The 18,658-nt window shown below is 42.9% G+C and overlaps 1 protein-coding gene across 1 annotated transcript in view; it reads right to left on the bottom strand.

Annotated features, from left to right (window-relative positions):
• The window catches only part of RYR3 (ryanodine receptor 3), a 386,865-nt gene that overhangs the window by 218,653 nt on the left and 149,554 nt on the right, over positions 1 to 18,658 (bottom strand). The window contains exons 19-24 of the mRNA XM_068992826.1: positions 12,407 to 12,623; positions 7,084 to 7,188; positions 5,311 to 5,414; positions 3,756 to 3,839; positions 1,770 to 1,929; positions 290 to 437 (exon numbers count right to left, since the gene is read on the bottom strand). Of these exons, the coding sequence (XP_068848927.1) occupies positions 290 to 437; positions 1,770 to 1,929; positions 3,756 to 3,839; positions 5,311 to 5,414; positions 7,084 to 7,188; positions 12,407 to 12,623 (818 nt within the window). The remainder of the gene's footprint in view (positions 1 to 289; positions 438 to 1,769; positions 1,930 to 3,755; positions 3,840 to 5,310; positions 5,415 to 7,083; positions 7,189 to 12,406; positions 12,624 to 18,658) is intronic.

Genomic DNA, 18,658 nt, shown 5'->3' with positions numbered 1-18,658 from the left:
ACTTGGTTTTGGGACCAACTATTCTGAAAAGCTCAGCTATGCTGGAGGATAACTTATTCCCTGTGGGGCTGGGTCATAGATGTGCTCATTACAGAAATATCTGGTCAATGGAACACAGCTCTATGATCAACATGGTCCCTACTTTCTAAAATTCACCATTGTTTTCAATGTTCTTTAGCACCAACAGTATTTCTAACAGTGCAAGTTAGACCTATTGAACATCAGTATTCCTCCAGAAGAAGACGTGTTTAGCAAACTGGAGCCAGAATGAACCATCTGCACTCATTACCTAGCTCTTGGTCTGATGGCTCAATGTTATAGCCATAACCAACAAACGTCCGGACAGCTTCACGAAGGCTGTCCCTGTTTGACTTCTTGGTACGCTCATCCAGCAGTGAATATGGCACCAAACGTGGATTTCTTTTGTTCTTTAAATCCTACGTGAAGCCAGAGAAAAGAGGATCTGAGAAAATGCATTTCATCTTTACAAAGAGCTCGTCCCACTCACACATTCCCAGCAACAGCCCTGGTTTCCCCATGTGACTCTGCCAGCTCTTCTCCCAGCGCCTTGCCATTTACCAATGAACATATTTGCCACTTCAGGATCAAACGAGTACAAATGGAAAATTGGCACTAACACTCAAAGCCAGCAGTAAAAACCACATTTTAATAATGCCAGCCTGTGAATAAAATGAAGTGTCATGAAATTAGTTAGACTCCTCCATTCCCAAGGCGAGGCAGATGGGGATTTGCGTAACTATTCCCCTATGAAAGATCATGCACAATTTAAACTGTTATGGCCTCCTCACAACAGATCCTTCACAGAGAGGCATCTCTGCTCACAAAGAAACATCTGAAATAGTGGCAGAGCCACGGCGGGGCTGTTGCACTGTAATAGCGCATAGGTGTATGAGTCGTCCTTCGGTCCTCAGCGGGGACTAAGAAGACAATGACAATGGCAGTGATAAGTCATCATAATCTGACATGCTGTTTTGAATTCCCCACTCCCTTCCCTGCTATGGTTTCCTAGTTGTCATCTTCTTGGTTCCAGACATGTGTAGGCTGAGAGGCTCAGGAATGAATGAGCACGTGTGCACACAGCCATCTGTGAACTTCCCTGATCCTGAGCCTTACTGAGATGAGGGGGTTATTTCAGAATGAGAGGTGCACCAGGTGGGTTAGGGCTGAATCATGGTTCTAAACTCCACCTAACTCCTTGCTGGGTTCTCATGCTGCCTTTGGATGAGCCAAGAACTCTGCCTGGAAATTCTGGCCCTGTGGACTGAAGTAAGGGGACACAGGCTTGTTGTTGGGCTGGTCTGCCCCTCTCTTGGGCTAGTTCCCCCTTCAGTGGTACATACTTGGGACCACTCCAAAAATACTACTGAGCTGTGATGCTGATTCGTGTGAGCCTTACATTGGCCTTAGAGAGTGCATGAAAGCTCAGCTTTCCATGGGACAAGCAGCGAGACAGGGAATCAGAGAAGATGCAGCCAGAGGCCATATATACAAGGCAACCTGATCACAAGTGTACTGGACTAACAAATGACACGTTAAGCCTATGCACTGCTGGAGTTAATGTCAACATGCCCATTGTGAATTCCATTCAGCCCCATGATTCTATTAATAATGAATGTGCTGAGGGATGAGCAACAGACTGCAAAGGCAACCTCCATCTTCCAATCTAATACCCACCAAAGCAAAATGCCTTTTTGATAGATGATCACATCTCCTGGCTTCTCCATCAGGCCTGACCCAGCACCTCTCACCTGTTGAATGCCATAGGTCCATCCTTGTTTTATTCTGTCTTTTGCCCAGACATTGTGTGCATTTTCTGCAAGCTTATCCACTAAAATTTCTTGAGGAGGTAACAGCTTCACATCAGACAAATCCAAAGGGGCTGGCTTATAGCCATTGGACATCATGTAGCTACAAGTAAATGCAAAATAAATATTTTGAACAGAACTGTAAATCTCCCCCATTTCGGATTTTTGACCAATAGCACAGGTCAGAATACTAGAAAGATAAGGCTACAGTCACAGGTTCTATGTGTTTTCCAGATGGCTCAGTGGCAAAGAATCCGCCTGCAATGCAGGAGACAAGGGTTCAGTCCCTGGGTGAGGCAGATCCCCTGGAGGAGGAAATGGCAACCCACTCCAGTATTCTTACCTGGAGAATCCTGGGGACAGAGGAACTTGGCAGGCTACAGTCCATGGTACCACAAAGAGTTGGACTTGACTGAGCAACTGAGCATGCAAGCACAGGTTCTCCCCTTGGCAGAATGGATAGCTCAGTTTGATTTCAAGTCTTTAGATGCAGCCCTTAATTCATCATCTATTTTTTGCCAATGTGTGTTACAGATCAGAGGTGAATAGTGGAGAAAATGGATGATCTGTGCAAACCCATCCTTATTTCTCAGTGTGCAAACCACGGGCACACTCAGTATAATTCAGCATCACCCAAAGCTCCTTTGCCTCACTTCACAAACACAAAGGTTATGATACACGGGGCAAGGACGTGACCTTGAGCCAAATGATTTCTTATGAAGCAGCAGAATATGATTGCTCAGTTTTAGAAAACTAAACCTTCACTTTGAGAATTAAAAAAAAAATCATAGCATTAGAAAGTGTGAAATGACCATCATGGTTTGCTGTCCAGTCCAGGAATCACAGCCACAGTTGTCTGTAATTTGCTAGATAATGTGAGGATGGGAAAAGCTCAGCAGGAGCCCAGGGAGATGCGTCACGTGAACGGAGAGAAGCAGGGTCCCTGTGGAGTGACTCACAGGAGAGCAACTGACCATCGTCATGTGAGAATGTGAGTTCAGAGGCACTCACGACCCCAAGCCACTGACTGTTCAGCTCAGGGCCAGAACCTGAACATGACGACTTGCAGACTGGTGCTACTCTACCCAAGAACCTCAGAGCAGTAGGAGATGCGAGGTCTACCGTAGCACGATGCTGTCCCTCATCCACCTTCCAGGGATGCCTGACCTTGGGCAAGGTCACCATGTGTTGATCACTGAGCCCAGCCACCCCTCCAGCTGCTGCCTCTCACAGATGTGGCTCTTGGCCCCAGGAGCTGCCTCTGAGAGTGGAGCTTGGCAGCCTGGGGTTTCACAGGGAGGAAGGGGAAGATAAGCATTCAATTAGAGCTGGCATTGCCTTGGCTCTTAAGTCATGACAACACCTGGGTGTGAATGTGTGTACCCCCAAGGCTGGCACGTGTGTGAGTGAGCAAGTGAGCCAGGGGATGTGCCAGCAAGCCCATATCTGAGAGTGTGAGAACACATGATGAGTGAATGTACGGATGAGAGGGAGAGAAGGACACATGCAGATTTAGGGGCCAAATTAAATCTTAGCAGAGAGGCCCATTTCTACAAGATTTGCAAGGCTGGCCCAATGCCAGAGGAGTGAATCTTTGCTGTGGCTACCGACCACATTCAAGTTCTTGTGCCAACTGCTATTCTTATAGACTATGACAGCTTATCCTTCTGAGTGCCACATCTTCTGGCTGAAAACTCACAACAGTAGATAGTAGTGTGGGTTCAGGCAGGAGGAGTAAAAAGAGAGGAAGCCTAGAAACTCTGTACTTCAGCTGGTTTGAGTGCAGTCTACGCACACGGAGGAACTGCCTGACCTGGTGCTGGAAGTATCTGGGGCGGTTCCCTGCCTCTGTGCGTGGACCTCCTGTCCTCCCAGTTTAAACATGAAGACTGAAGCATTAAAGTTGCCAACCATTAAAAGATCACCTACTTTTTGGGCAATTTGACCTTCTTGAGATCGTCCTCAGCAGCTGGGTTAACATGAGCAATGTGGCACCCCAGGGCCAGGAGAGTTCTGTGATGTAGTGGACAGAGAAAACAAAGGTCAGCAGCAAGGTAGAGGACAGTGAGAGCCCCCACCTCCATCAGAAGTGATAAAAACAGACTATATTCATTCATTTAGACCAGAGGTTGCCAAACGTTTTCTTACAGGTAAGATAGGAAATGTTGTAGGCTTTGTGGTCCTTGGGTCTCTGTTACAGTTACTCACCTCTGCCACTGCAGAGGGGAAACACTCAGACAATATGCAAGACAATATGAAGAGCCTGCCTTTGTTACAATACACATTTTTTAAATAACCAAAACAGGTGGCTGGTTAGATAAGTTTGTGGATCTTAGTCTGCCAACTCCTGAATGCATAGCATAAGAATGCAACAAAAAGTTTGTTCATTCTGGGAGACCTTTTCTAGTTCATGAATCTGCATTAGGATTGTATCCTGATTCTCTGATTCCAGAGGACAGATGGGACCCTAATAGCAAACCCAGAAGTCAGCAAGCATTTCTTGGGTGCTCCCTGCACACAGTGCCTTGAGCTGTGCTGTACACCATGAGGTACCAAAGCCCCATCCTTGAGGAGGGTCGCTGTGATGGAAGACATTTCACATGGGTTCCTGTGAGACAAGGCATCACTATGCCAGCAAACCTGAAGTTAAAAAGTTCTGTACTGACAAGGAGCGAACAGAGAAATACTAGGCAGAGAGCACAGGTAACAAATACAAAGGGATTCAAGAAGGGAGACATAAACTTGGGCTAAAAAAAATAATGAAGATCTGAATCAATGTTGAAACTGTGGGTGGGATCATAAAGAAGCTAAAAGTTATCTCTAAGTTGAATGTTAGTTAATTAAACTATGCTTTCCCATTGATTTTTAGAAATGATGTATCCTTGTTTTTTAATGTTCAGCATCTCATTTAATCATTACAACAATTATGAAGAGAAAAGAACTATTACTATCCTTACCTTCTAGATGAGAGAACAGAGACTTAGGTTAAGTCGTCCAGTTTCAATATGACCTAGAATCTACTATATATCTTATCTTCTTTTCTTAATGATACATGAACTAAAAGAGGCAATTCCCCTGGAGAAGGAAAAGGCGGCCCACTCCAGTATTCTTGCCTGGGAAATCCCATGGACAGAGGAGCGTGGTGGGCTATGGTCCATGGGATCCCAGAGTTGGACATGACTTAGCAACTAAACAACGAAAGAGACAATCAGTCTTTTGCAAGTTTCTCTTCCTTTTTTCTGCCTACATTTTCCTTGTCCCTGGCAAATAGCAAATGGTCTCTAAAGAACTATATATGCTAAATAACAACAGTGGATGTATTATTCACTATGCTAAACCCTTTTGTGGCATGAATAATCCCCATTCCTGCTAATTTGTCAGACTGCATCATGTTTCCGAGGCAAGAGACAACAGGTTTGTGGTTTAGTTATAAGGCATTAAATCATCTACTCACTGTTTAATCCAAATTCAATTAAGCACTCACTTTAGGGTTTCAGTTGACATTTGTAGGTTATAATTCTTCTCAGTTTCGGGCAGCTTTGAAAACTCGACAAGGCAGGGGTGCTGTCTTTTATTGTCATCCCGCATCTAGGTGACAACATAAGAAAGAATATGATTTTAAGTTTTCACAACCAGCACTGCCTGGGGACACAGAAAAGGACACACTCTGAAACGGCCCAAGCGATTCGCATCAGGCAGAGCAACGACAGCTATTTGCTGACAGCCAAATAGACGGTCTTCTCTCTAGTGAGTGACACGTGCAGTCCCCGGGCTGCCGGTGGCTTGTGTCCTGGGCACTGCTTCCAGCCAAGCGTTTGCCTTCAGAACATACTTTTCCAGAGAAGCAGTTTTATTCCTGGTCCTGCCTGTCCCAAATTCACAGAACCCTGGTGCCACTGCAGGGTAGCATTCTGCAGAACATAAAGGACCACAGACTCTGGACCAGCACTGTCTGATGGAGACTCAGAATCAGCCACCAATGGGAACTGCATTCGCAATTTCAAATTTCCTAGTAACCACATGAGAAAACCAAAACAACAACAACAGAAATCCCCCCAAAACCAAACCAAAACAAAAAAAAAAACCCAAACCAAACCAAAAAACCCCAAAAAGCAAAAGCTAAAACCAGGTGAAATGAATTTTAATAATGTATTTTACTTAACCTAAACCCTCAAAACGTTACCATTTTAACAAATAATTAAGAAATTATTTCTGAGCCATTTTATATTGGCTTTTCATAGAAAGTCTTAAAAAGCCACCATGTACTTTCTATTTACAGCACATGTCAATTCAGGCTAGTCACATTTTAAGTGCTTAGTAGCCACATGTGGCCCACAGCTATTGAACAGTGCAGATCCAGGCAGTAACTCACTCATTCATTTGTTCGTTTATTTCACAAACACATGCTGAATGTCTACTAGGTGGTGGGCTGTGGGCTAGACCTTAGGAGTTCAATGGTGAGCTGGGACAGGACAGTCTTATGGGCAGTAATACAATCATCAAAGAAGTAAGTGTTTAGTGATTCATTCTCAAAGGAGAAATCTGTGGCATTACAAGAGCATATAGCAGAGAGGGGGTCACATATAAGGAGAATATTTATGAGCTGTATCAATATGTAAGTGCTGGGGTACAGGGACCCTTTCAGTAACTAAGCTGGATGGTACATAATTTGAGAGTGTCAGGGTCATAGGAAGCTTTAGAATCATGGATCCTTCTGCCTTTGGACATGACCTTACACAAATCACAGAAGAAAGTCCATTTACATCCTCTTTGAATAAGATTCCCTAGTGAAAGAGATTTCTTAACCTCCTCTGAGTGTCCATGAATCTTAGTGATACATCTGAAAACCACAATAAACAAATTCTGATTCACAACAGTGAATCAGCCTCTTTTCTCCAGCCATGCAGAGAAGACAGCTTTTTCTGAAGAGAAATAAGATGCGAGGGCACTTGAGGGGGAGATGAGGGATGACCACACTTGATATTCCCTGAAAAAAGCACCCAGCATTTGGGAGTAAGGAGGAGACAGACCCAGGAGTCGGCCTGTGCAGAGCCGGTCTCCCTGACACACCTGACCACAGTTCAACAAACTTCTGAGCAAGGCTGCTGGACACAGTGAGAGCTGGATGCGACTCAGTAAGAAGTAGGTTTGGGCTCGTGAGGTTTTTATTTTTTATCATTTGAGTCTTTGAAGAACTCTTCCAGGTAAAAGGCAACCCTCCCTGCCTCCACTCTAGCCAGGCCACTCAAACACATACCTTGCCAAAAGTCCAGCCAAGCTCTATTTTATTCATTCCCCAAAGCTCATGGATGTTTTCAGCCAGCCTGTCTCGGATTTTCTCTAGATGAGGTGGTAAAACAACCTAAAAGGAAATAAAAAAAATGAGAAGTCAGAACTATGAGAATCAATTTTATTAAGATCTTATCATTAAATCTAGGCAGATCAGATACCCCAGTTGAATTCACTACATGTCACTAAAGGAAATTAACCCTGAATATTCATTGCAGGGACTGATGCTGAAGCTAAAGTTCCAATACTTTGGCCACTTGATGTGAAGAGCCAACTGATTGTCAAAGACCTGGGAAAGACTGAGGGCAAGAGAAGAAGGTGGTGACAGAGGATGAGATGATTGGATGGTATTCCCGACTCAGTGGACATGAGTTCGAGCAGAGACTGGGAGATGGTGAAGGTCAGGGAAGCCTGGTGTGCTGCAGTTCATGGGGTCACAGAGTTGGATACGACTTAGCAACTGAACAACAACATGTCAGTCAAGAGGGGCTGTTTTTATAGGCTGCTTCCTCTGGACCATCTCTCCCTGTCCATCTTCCCTATGCTCTCTTCTTGAGAGAGCTCACCCATCTGCAGCTGGTCACGCCTGACCATCCAGCCTCCATTCATGGTCTGTCTTGCAGTTCAGATACACTATTCTAACTGCCTGCAGGATTTTCCCACCAAAGTGAACTCAGTATGTTGCTCAAAGCAGAATTCACTATTTTCCCTTTAAATTTGTTTCTTAGTTTTATCTTCTCTCTTTTGTTGAATGAATGTGTCCACAATTGTCTTAAACCTGAAAGTCATCTTAGTGTCTTTTGTCTTGGCGTTGTACTCCCACTTTCACTGCCCACCCCCAACCACACCTAATTGGTCACAAAACCCAACATGCTTATTTCCTAAACATCTTTCTGAAGGTTCTCCTCCTTCACATCACTCAACCTTGTTATTTTCTACCTGGACCATTACAAGACCATTCACAATTGGTCTCGCCAACTCCCACCAATGTGACCAGAGTGATGAGCTGCCAATAATACAACTGCATCAAAACACTCTCCTCTTGAGCATCCCCAAGTGCCCCTCGACTAAGACACAAGGATTGACCAAGAATACAGCGCCATTCTCCAGGCCTCTCATCACAGTGCTCCCAAACACATCCTTTCCAAACCTCCCGAAATTCTCCCCAAAGGCCACACTGTCTCACAGTTCTGTGCCCTGATATATGCAACCGTTATTCTTATTAGTACTCCCCATAATACACATAATATGTATACTCTCCCTGCCCCCATGCCATATGACAAATGACAAAGACTCTCTCCTTGGCCCAGTCTCTAGATGGGTGCTTCTGAGCTATTTTTCTCTAGGCTCAATCCTTGGGCCTTGTCTTCAGGATTCCAGTTTTAGCAAGAATCTTGGTAATTCAGTTTAATGACAACCCACACCCTTGATATCTGATCACCCACCATGTCTGATCAAATTTATTCACCCCCAATCCTCCCCCAGGTGATATCAGATCACTCAGACCTGCCTTCAGTGAGAATTGTTAGGTCAGTTTATTAAGAATCCATCCCAACCCCAATGTTCCACTTACTACTTTTGCGTCACTGACATGCCCACCCCCACCCTGTTCCTTGGCTGTAAATCTCCACTTGTCTGTGTTGTATTCAGAACTGACTCCAGCTCTATAATAGAGTTCCCTTGCCTCTATTGCAAGAGTTTCTATCTAAGATCTATGCCCAACTCTGGTTTTAATACAAGTTCAGTTCAGTTTAGTTGCTCAGTTGTGTCTGACTCTTTGCAATCCCATGGACTGCAGCACGTCAGGCTTCCCTGTCCATCACCAGCTCCCAGAGTTTACCCAAATGCATGTCCATTGAGTCGGTGATGCCATCCAACTATCTCATCCTCTGTCGTCCCCTTTTCCTCCTGCCTTCAATCTTTCCCAGCATCATGGTCTTTTCAAATGAGTCAGCTCTTCACATCAGGTACCAAAGGATTGGAGTTTCAGCTTTAGCATCAGTCCTTCCAATGAATATTCAGGACTGATCTCCTTTAGGATGGATTGGTTGGATCTTCTTGCAGTCCAAGGGACTCTCAAGAGTCTTCTCCAACACCACAGTTCAAAATCATCAATTCTTTGGCACTCAGCTTTCTTAATAGACCAACTCTCACATCCATACATGACCACTGGAAAAACCATAGCCTTGACTAGATGGACCTTGGTTGGCAAAGTAATGTCTCTGTTTTTTAATATGCTGTCTAGGTTGGTCATAACTTTTCTTCCAAGGAGCAAGTGTCTTTTAATTTCATGGCTTCAGTCACCATCTGCAGTGATTTTGGAGACCCAAAAATGAAGTCTGACACTATTTCCCCATCTATTTCCCATGAAGTGATGGGACCAGATGCCATGATATTAGTTTTTTGAATGTTGAGTTTTAACCCAACTTTTCCACTCTCTTTCACTTTCATCAAGAGGCTCTTTAGTTCTTCTTCATTTTCTGCCATAAAGGTGATGTCATCTTCATATGTGAGGTTATTGATATTTCTCCCAGAAATCTTGATTCCAGCTTGTTCTTCATCTAGCCCAGCATTCTTCATGATGTACTCTGCATGAAAGTTAAATAAGCAGGGTGACAATATACAGCCTTGATGTACTCCTTTTCCTATTTGGAACCAGTCTGCTGTTCCATGTCCAGTTCTAACTGTTGCTTCCTGACCTGCATACAGATTTCTCAAGAGGCAGGTCAGGTGGTCTGGTATTCCCATCTCTTTCAGAATTTTCCACAGTTTGTTGTGATCCACAAGTCAAAGGCTTTGGCATAGTTAATAGAGCAGAAATAGATGTTTTTCTGGAACTCTCTTGCTTTTTCGATGATCCAGCAGATGTTGGCAATTTGATCTCTGGTTCCTCTGCCTTTTTAAAATCCAGCTTGAACATCTGGAAGTTCATGGTTCATGTGTTGTTGAAGCCTGGCTTGGGGAATTTTGAGCATTACTTTACTAGCGTGTGAGATGAGTGTAATTGTGTGGTAGTTTGAGCATTCTTTGGCATTGCAATGAAAACTGACCTTTTTCAGTCCTGGGGCCAATGCTGAGTTTTCCACATTTGTTGGCATATTGAGTGCAGCACTTTCACAGCATCAGCTTTTAAGATTTGAAATAGCTCAACTGGAATTTCATCACTTCCACTAGCTTTGTTCATAGTGATGCTTCATAAGGCCCACTTGACTTCGCATTCCAGGATGTCTGGCTCTAGGTGCGTGATTATACCATTCTGATTATCTGGGTCATGAAGATCTTTTTGTATAGTTCTTCTGTGTATTCTTGCCACCTCTTCTTAATATCTTCTGCTTCTGTTAGGTCCATACCATTTCTGTCCTTTATTGTGCCCATCTTTGCGTGAAATATTCCCTTGGTATCTCTAATTTTCTTGAAGAGATCTCTAGTCTTTCCCATTCTATTGTTTTCCTTTATTTCTTTGCACTGATCAATGAGGTTCTTATCTTTCCTTGCTATTCTTTGGAACTCTGCATTCAAATGAGTATATATTTCCTTTTCACCTTTGCCTTTCACTTCTCTTCTTTTCACAGCTATTTGTAAGGTTAATAGAGTTTTGCCAAGAGAACTCACTGGTCATAGCAAACACCCTCTTCCAGCAACACAAGAGAAGACTACACATGGACATCACCAGATGGTCAATACCGAAATCAGAGTGATTATATTCTTTGCAACCAAAAATGGAGAAACTCTATACAGTCATCAAAAACAAGACCAGAAGCTGACTGTGGCTCAGATCACGAGTGCCTTATTGGCAAATTCAGAGTAAAACTGAAGAAAGTAGGGAAAACCACTAGACCATTCAGGTATGACCTAAATCAAATCCCTTAGGATTATACACTGGAAGTGAGAAATAGATTCAAGGGATTAGATCTGATAGACAGACTGCCTCAAGAACTATGGGTGGAGGTTCGTGACACTCTACAGGAGGGAGCGATCAAGACCATCCCCAGGAAAAAGAAATGCAAAAAGGCAAAATAGTTGTCTGAGGAGGCCTTACAAACAGCTGTGAAAAGAAGAGAAGTTAAAGGTTTTAATACAAACTCCCCCAATATTTATCCTTCTGTTGTTAGCTCAGTGTCAGTGTCTTCCCCCGGACCTTCAGGGAAAGTTTCTCTGTGTTTTCCCAGCACTTGGCTCCTCTCTCCACAGAGGTCACAAACTGCGGACTCAAGTTCTCTTTTCTCCCCCTTATTTTCTCTAATTGACTACTACTACAGTAACAACAATAAACAATTACCGTTTTCATTTATTAGTTGGTAGTTCATAAGAAGTGCACAAGTTCATATAAAAATTCAGATTTATAATATCTCCTGACCAGTTGGAAGACTCTAACTTTGGCCTGACACTTTTACTTGGCTATTTAAGCTAGGGCTAAGAAATTGCCACCTGCTTTAGAGGGCCTGCACCCTTGACCTGCTTCTCTTCTGTGTCACCTCCCTGGCTTTAGTATAATGATTATTAGTGTTTCCATTATTTACAAAAATCCCAATTATGTTTGAGGAGGGGAGCTCATGGAGAATTTTTATTTATTTATTTTTTTTAGAAAAAGTATACCAAGTCAGTGATATACAAGGAGACGACAGAGAAAAGTAGCAATAAAATATTTAAGCTATGTATAAAAGGCACTATTTGACTTTCGACTAAAGACAATCTTTTAAAAACATGTCAATGTATGGCAAAACCAATACAGTATTGTAAAGTAAAATAAAGTAAAAATAAAAATTAAAAAAATAAATACATCTAAAAAAATAAAAATAAAAACTGACTTATTATTGAAAAGCCAAAGTTAAGTGGCATGATATTTTGATAAGGAGCAAAATTGGGAAAACTATTAGCAAATAAATCACTACTGTATTTGGGTTTTACTGGTTAAATAAGATAATCTGAATCACAGCCTGAAAGTCAGACTTAAAATAAAATTACACATGTGCTTTTTTTTTTTCTTTTTTTGCTTATTTCTTCAACTTGGTTGCTAATTCCCAGAGAATCTTGAGACATTTCTACCTGTGTCTCACAGAGCCTGGTACAATGCCTGGTGTGTAGCAAGTGCTCAACTTGTTCATGGATTGCAAAATCCTTAGACTTCAATTGTTGCATATGGTGGAAATGTAAAGAATAATGGCTGTTCATATATCACAACAATGCCACAAAAGGTGTGGTAAGAATGGTTCAATGGTAAAGAAGCAAGGAGGATTTAACCCTATTACATTATCTCCATGGGATGCCTGCTGTTGGCAGCCTGAACCTACCTGACTGGTATCTATGGGGCATGGGATGAAAGAGGCTTGGGAGAGGAACTGGGTGGTACCCAACAGATCTCGAATTCCTTCAGCATCACGTTTGTACTCTTTGACAGGCTCCAATCTCATCTTTTCCTTTGGAAGTAAGGCTTCATAGCAAGGGGCATAGCCAGAGGGAGGCAGGAACTTAAATTCTCCATGACGTCCACCCAGCAGGAAACGTACTCTGTGTTATTTGGAGAGACCAGGAAGAGAGAGGTTAAAAAAAATAATATGCCAGCCCAAATAAGTGAAAGTTAAAGATCAGCTCCCCCCATCCAAATTATTTTTTTGGGAAGTGAACGATGTCAGATTAATCCAAATTACTTTTCTGGGAAGTGAATGATGTCAGATTCATCACAGTAAACACCCTAAAGTACACATCATAGTAAACACCCTAAATTGGAGATAGAGCCAAGTGTCAGTTCAGACTGCCCACAATTCTCAATTGACCACGTCAGCTAAGTTCTTAAAACTGAAGATACAGTAAAACTACTAGATTGTTTCTTTTTCTTAATTGGAGTATAACTGCTTTAAGTGGTGTGCTCGTTTCTGCTGCACAACGAAGTGAATCAGCTATGTGTATACGTATATCCCCTTTCTCTGGCGCCTCCCTCCCACCCACTCCTAACCCACCCCTCTAGGTCATCACAGAGCACTGAAAACAACCCAATCAAAAAACGGGCAGAAGATCTAAATGGACAGTTCTCCAAAGAAGACATGTAGATGGCCAAGAGGCACAAGAAAAGATGCTCAGCATCGCCAGTTATTGGAGAAATACAAATCAAAACTACAATGAGGTATCACCTCACACTCATCAAAATAGCCATCATCAAAAAAGTCTACAAACAATAAATGCTGGAGAGGGTGTGGAGAAAAGGGAACCCTCCCACACTGTTGGTGGGAATGTAAATTGATACAGCCACTATGGAGAACAGTATGGAGGCACTTAAAAAAGTAAAAATAGAAGTATCATATGACCCAGAAATCCCACTCCTGGGCATATATACCTTGAGAAAACCATAATTCAAAAAGACATACACTCAATGTTCATTGCAGCACTGTTTACAATAGCCAAGATATAGAAGCAACCTAAAGGCCTATTGACAGATAAATGGATAAAGAGGATATGGTACTTATATACAATGGAATATTACTCAGCCATAAAAAGGAATGAAACTGTGTTGTTTGTAGAGATGTGGATGGACCTAGAATCTGTCATACAGAGTAAAGTGAGTCAGAAAGAAAAAAAAATCATATATTAAAATCACTAGATTTTAAAAAATCAAGTTCATCCTTACCCTAGTTGGAGAATCATTACTATAGACATCATTAATATAGATATTATTACTATAGTTTGAAAAGAGTAACAGTGATAGTGCCAGATTCTGAAAAGATCACATTGAAACAACAGCATGAGAACTTCAAGTCTCTTTAGTTGAGAGAGATTACTCACACAACAACGAAAGAAAACATGCTATAAATATTTGGGGGAAATAGGAAATTCCTAGTTTAGGGTGCAAAAAGATCAAGTAACATGAGAATATTAAACGGAAATGGTATACATGGCAGGAGATGTTAATAGAAAAGATACACTGAAGAGGCTGCAGTTCCCAAAGTAGCCATATGAGGGAGACTGTGAGAAAGTATCAGCAGGTGGTTACAGCCATGGGGGGCCAAGTGGGCATCCAGTTTGCTCACTAGGGATCCAGAGCCTTCTAGGGGGCACCACTGCCTTGCTGGCATCCAGGACTAATGCCCTGGCCCACTCCAGCAGTGCCTACAGGGACCTCCCAAAGAAGAAGGGAGAATCCTTGTGGGGCCACAGTCACAGCTGGCACTGATTACCAACAACTGAAATCTTTAAAATATTTTAATTTTGCATTCTGGCTACTATCAGCCCCATATATATTGTTAGGTTAGGGTTAGCGCACAAAGTTCCTCTGCAAGAAGAGAGTGAAAGTGAAATATTTCAACATGACACTTTATAGGTTTTTAGGTTTGAGACTAGATATACAGCTTTTGCAAATCATCTGTAACCATATTAAGTTGATGAGAAAATATGATGGTAACGTTAAGTAATTAAGACATGACAAGAGACACAGTCTTGCAGGATCACCAATAATCTTACATAGGAAAAACCCACCCACATACATAGCAGCTACACGTATTCACTCCCTCCCACTTCCCATCAGCATAACCAACTATGCTTACTGAACCCACATGAACTGCACTGCTCTCTGCCCTGTGGACCAATAATAAAAAGAGAATACCCTGCCCCTCGTGTCACAGAGCAGGCATCCAACGAGGCAAACAGTCATAACCACTGATTGGGAGACATTTGATGAGGGAATAAAGAGGGAGACCGAAACAACTCAGGGAAGGAGGGAGGTGTTAGACTGGGGTCTAGAAAGGCTTCTGTGAGGGGGAGATATTTCTGTTAACCCTAAAGGAAAAGGAGAAGCCAGTGAGTTCAGAATCTGGAGGAAGAGCGTTCTGGGTGAAAGGAACAACATGTGCAAAGGCCCTGAGGTAGGGAAGATGTGGGTGGAGGGCGGTGTGAGTGAGAACATGGGGAGCCCAAGGGGTAAGAGACGAGGTGGCAGGGGGCAGGGCTAAATCAGGCAGGGTCTGTTTCTTTCAGGTGAGGAGCTTCTGAGGGATTTAAGGAGAAGAAACACAGAACTGTTTTCACTGTTTTATGTAGACAGGTCTGGGACCAATTAGGAGGCACCTGACATCAATCTAGTCCCAGTGAGAGACGAGGCTGGGTTGGACAAGATGATGAAGACCAAGCTGGAAAGCAGTGGTTAGATTACAATTTTGTTTTGGAATTTGGCTTGTTAGGAATTGGTGATGGAGTAAGGCTGTGTGTGTGGAGGGATATGTGGGAACGTTATGATCTAGCAAAGCTCTCACAGCAATACTCTCCACTAGGTCTCACTTCCTTTAACTGGAATATTCTAGTAGGGGGAAGCCTTGCAGCAGAGTCTCAGTGTTGGCTGAGTAACTGTGATTACGAGCAGCTAATGGCAAAACTTTCACAGAAAGTGAAGAACTAAAAAGGCTCTTGATGAAAGTGTAAGTGGAGAATGAAAAAGTTGGCTTAAAGCTCAACATTCAGAAAACAAAGATCATGGCATCCAGTCCCATCACTTCATGGGAAATAGATGGGGAAACAGTGGAAACAGTGTCAGACTTTATTTTTTGGGGGGCCCCAAAATCACTGCAGATGGTGACTGCAGCCATGAAATTAAAAGACGCTTACTCCGTGGAAGAAAAGTTATGACCAACCTAGATAGCATATTCAAAAGCAGAGACATTACTTTGCCATCTAAGGTCCGTCTAATCAAGGCTATGGTTTTTCCTGTGGTCATGTATGGATGTGAGAGTTGGACTGTGAAGAAGGCTGAGCGCCGAAGAATTGATGCTTTTGAACTGTGGTGTTGGAGAAGACTCTTGAGAGTCCCTTGGACTGCAAGGAGATCCAACCAGTCCATTCTGAAGGAGATCAGCCCTGGGATTTGTTTGGAAGGAATGATGCTAAAAGCTGAAACTCCAGTACTTTGGCCACCTCATGAGAAGAGTTGACTCATTGGAAAAGACTCTGATGCTGGGAGGGATTGGGGGCAGGAGGAGAAGGGGACGACAGAGGATGAGATGGCTGGATGGCATCACTGACTCGATGGACATGAGTCTGAGTGAACTCCGGGAGTTGGTGATGGACAGGGAGGCCTGGCATGCTGCGATTCATGGGGTCGCAAAGAGTCGGACGCAACTGAACTGAACTGAACTGAATGGTAAAACTGGAAAATAAAAGTCTCTCCAAGTAAAAGACATTAAGTTTCTTCCCCCTCCTCCCAACATAAACAAATTCTTTATTCAAACAGCATTTTATAAAATGCTGTTTTAAAATTAATTACAGAAATCATATGAAGCCTCCCACTTTCCCATTTTAAAGTACTGAACAACAATAATAGAGAATTAGAACCACAATTATTCCCTGTGAGTGTTCCTACATTAACCGTTATATAACAGGACATGATCTATGTGTATTAAGAATATGAACAAAGATATTGGAACAAAATTGAGTCATTAGCCTGCAATGTTACTTATTTAGTAAACCTTCAGGAAATAATAATTAGGTCTTAATATTTGTGAACTTTCCAAAATTCAGTTGCAACAGAACAGACTGGGTTACGGACGTGCTGGAACAGGCTGGAACTATGGGATAAAACTAAATCATTTTGGGACAAAACTAAATCATTTTGGGACAAAACTAAATCATTTTGAGCAAAGAATTTGTGTGGGAAGTTTTCTGCTTTTCCCTTCTCACTGAGCATTCTTTCAGTGAAGAGCTGAACACCCAAGAGGAGCTTGTACAACTGATGTATTTCTTGTTACTCACTAGTGTATGGATTCTAAGACCAACTAAATGATCTGTTACCAGGACGTCTAGATGGACTTAATTATTCATAAGCCCTATTGCCAGTTATGTATAGTTTTAACATTTCTCTTATGCTTTAAAATCTGCTATTGTCCTCTGTATAGAGAACAAAGCAAGAAAGGTAGAAATCCATGTAGCACTTAGGGAGAACAATGCTGCTTTTATATTCAGTTATTAAAAGGAGAATGATAATTTGGTTATAAATTTTAATCTTATCGCCTCGAATGGCCACAAAGATAGTAAAATAAAAAATTAACATGTTTACTGCTTACTGAAGCATTCATCTTCCAGTGCCATTATGCTGTGCTTCGGTGGGTAGAAAGAAGGGTTCTGGGTGGCTTCCCAAGCCCTGTCAGATGGGAGCCCTGCTCCCCAGCAGGCGGGACTGGACAGGAGCCGGTGCGGGCACACTGCCATCTGGGTTCCTCCCCTCGCTGCCCAGAGTCTGCGGGAAGGGCTCCGACAAACCACCACGAAGGCCGGTGCTCCTCATAAACCCTCTCCCGGAGACCCCAGCAGCCGGGTCAAAGGGAATAATCAGGGATAAAATACAGGTGTAAAGGGAACAACCAAAAGCAAGAAAGAAGATACCTGAAACCCAATTTAATGATGGGAGGATATTAAAATGGGATCCCCCTTTGTCTCTGGTTTAGCAGAAGTCCCAGATGCAAATAATTCAGAGGATGCCAATGTTTTCTCATCCTGAAGTGAGGTGCTGGACCAACTATGAGGATCCATGAAAAAACTGTGAAATCAGTGCAGCTTTAGCCCACCCCTTACCTTCACACTGATAAGAAAGGTAAAGAATTCATTTGGAGAAAGTTGTCAGGAAGAAGGGGATGGGAGTCCTTTCCAATCTGGAGTCAAATGAGGGCTTTAAGGAACTACTCAGAAGCTTGTGAGTGTTCCTGGAACGTAGCAAGGGACATGTCTGCCTAGTGATGGCACAGAGCAGAGGGACAGATGAGCCAGCTGCTAGCCATCAGAAAGGAATCCTGCCTGGAAAGGCAAATGACTAAGCAGAGATCAGAAACTCAGGGCTTGGGGGAGGCAGGAGGCCCACATAGCTGGAGGAGGAGGGGGAACGGAGGAGGCTTGGGGTCAGCCAGAAGGGAGCAGCCAGCACAGGTGGGGAAGCCAAGTCAAGAGATTTGCAGTTGGATGCTCCCAGCCTGGGGCTCTCCAAGAAACCTACCGAAGAGCCTCAGAAGAGAAAGATGTCGCAATTATGTAGTAGCTACAAAAAGGCTGATGTCACAAGGCAGCTGAACCAACTCCATGGAATGTGCTCACCCTTCAGTGATCTTGAGTCTGGGCTGGACCCTAGGCCCTGGAGGGGCCTGAGACAGGAGCTGGTGGCTGAGAAGGGGCCTCACTTCAAACTGCAGGGGGAGTAGGGGAGGGCTCAAACGATAACTGGATACAAATCTGGAGTTTTTATATTTTTCAAAAGATGGAATTTTTAAGTATTGGCAAGATGGTTCCTGGTCTTAAAAGGAGTAATAAGGGCTACAGAACCTACCCAAGAACTTATCCAGGAGTCCAGAGAAAGGATTTAAAGGCGTGGAGAGAGAGACAACAGTTATACCTATCTAGTCTACTTTTTCTAATAAATCTGTTATCTGGCACTTAGTGTTAATCTTTTAAACCCTTTGGCCTCATTCATCGATGAGAAATTTTCAATTAGAATATCAACCTCTCTTCTCTTGGGGTATTCTTCCCTGCTCCTTGGGTTCCACTGAATCTCTTAGTATCACAAAAAATATTAAATTGAA

Source organism: Capricornis sumatraensis, chromosome 2, assembly GCF_032405125.1.
Source record: "Capricornis sumatraensis isolate serow.1 chromosome 2, serow.2, whole genome shotgun sequence".
In the NCBI taxonomy this organism is placed as follows: domain Eukaryota; kingdom Metazoa; phylum Chordata; class Mammalia; order Artiodactyla; family Bovidae; genus Capricornis; species Capricornis sumatraensis.
This window is presented reverse-complemented; position numbering and strand designations above follow the sequence as displayed.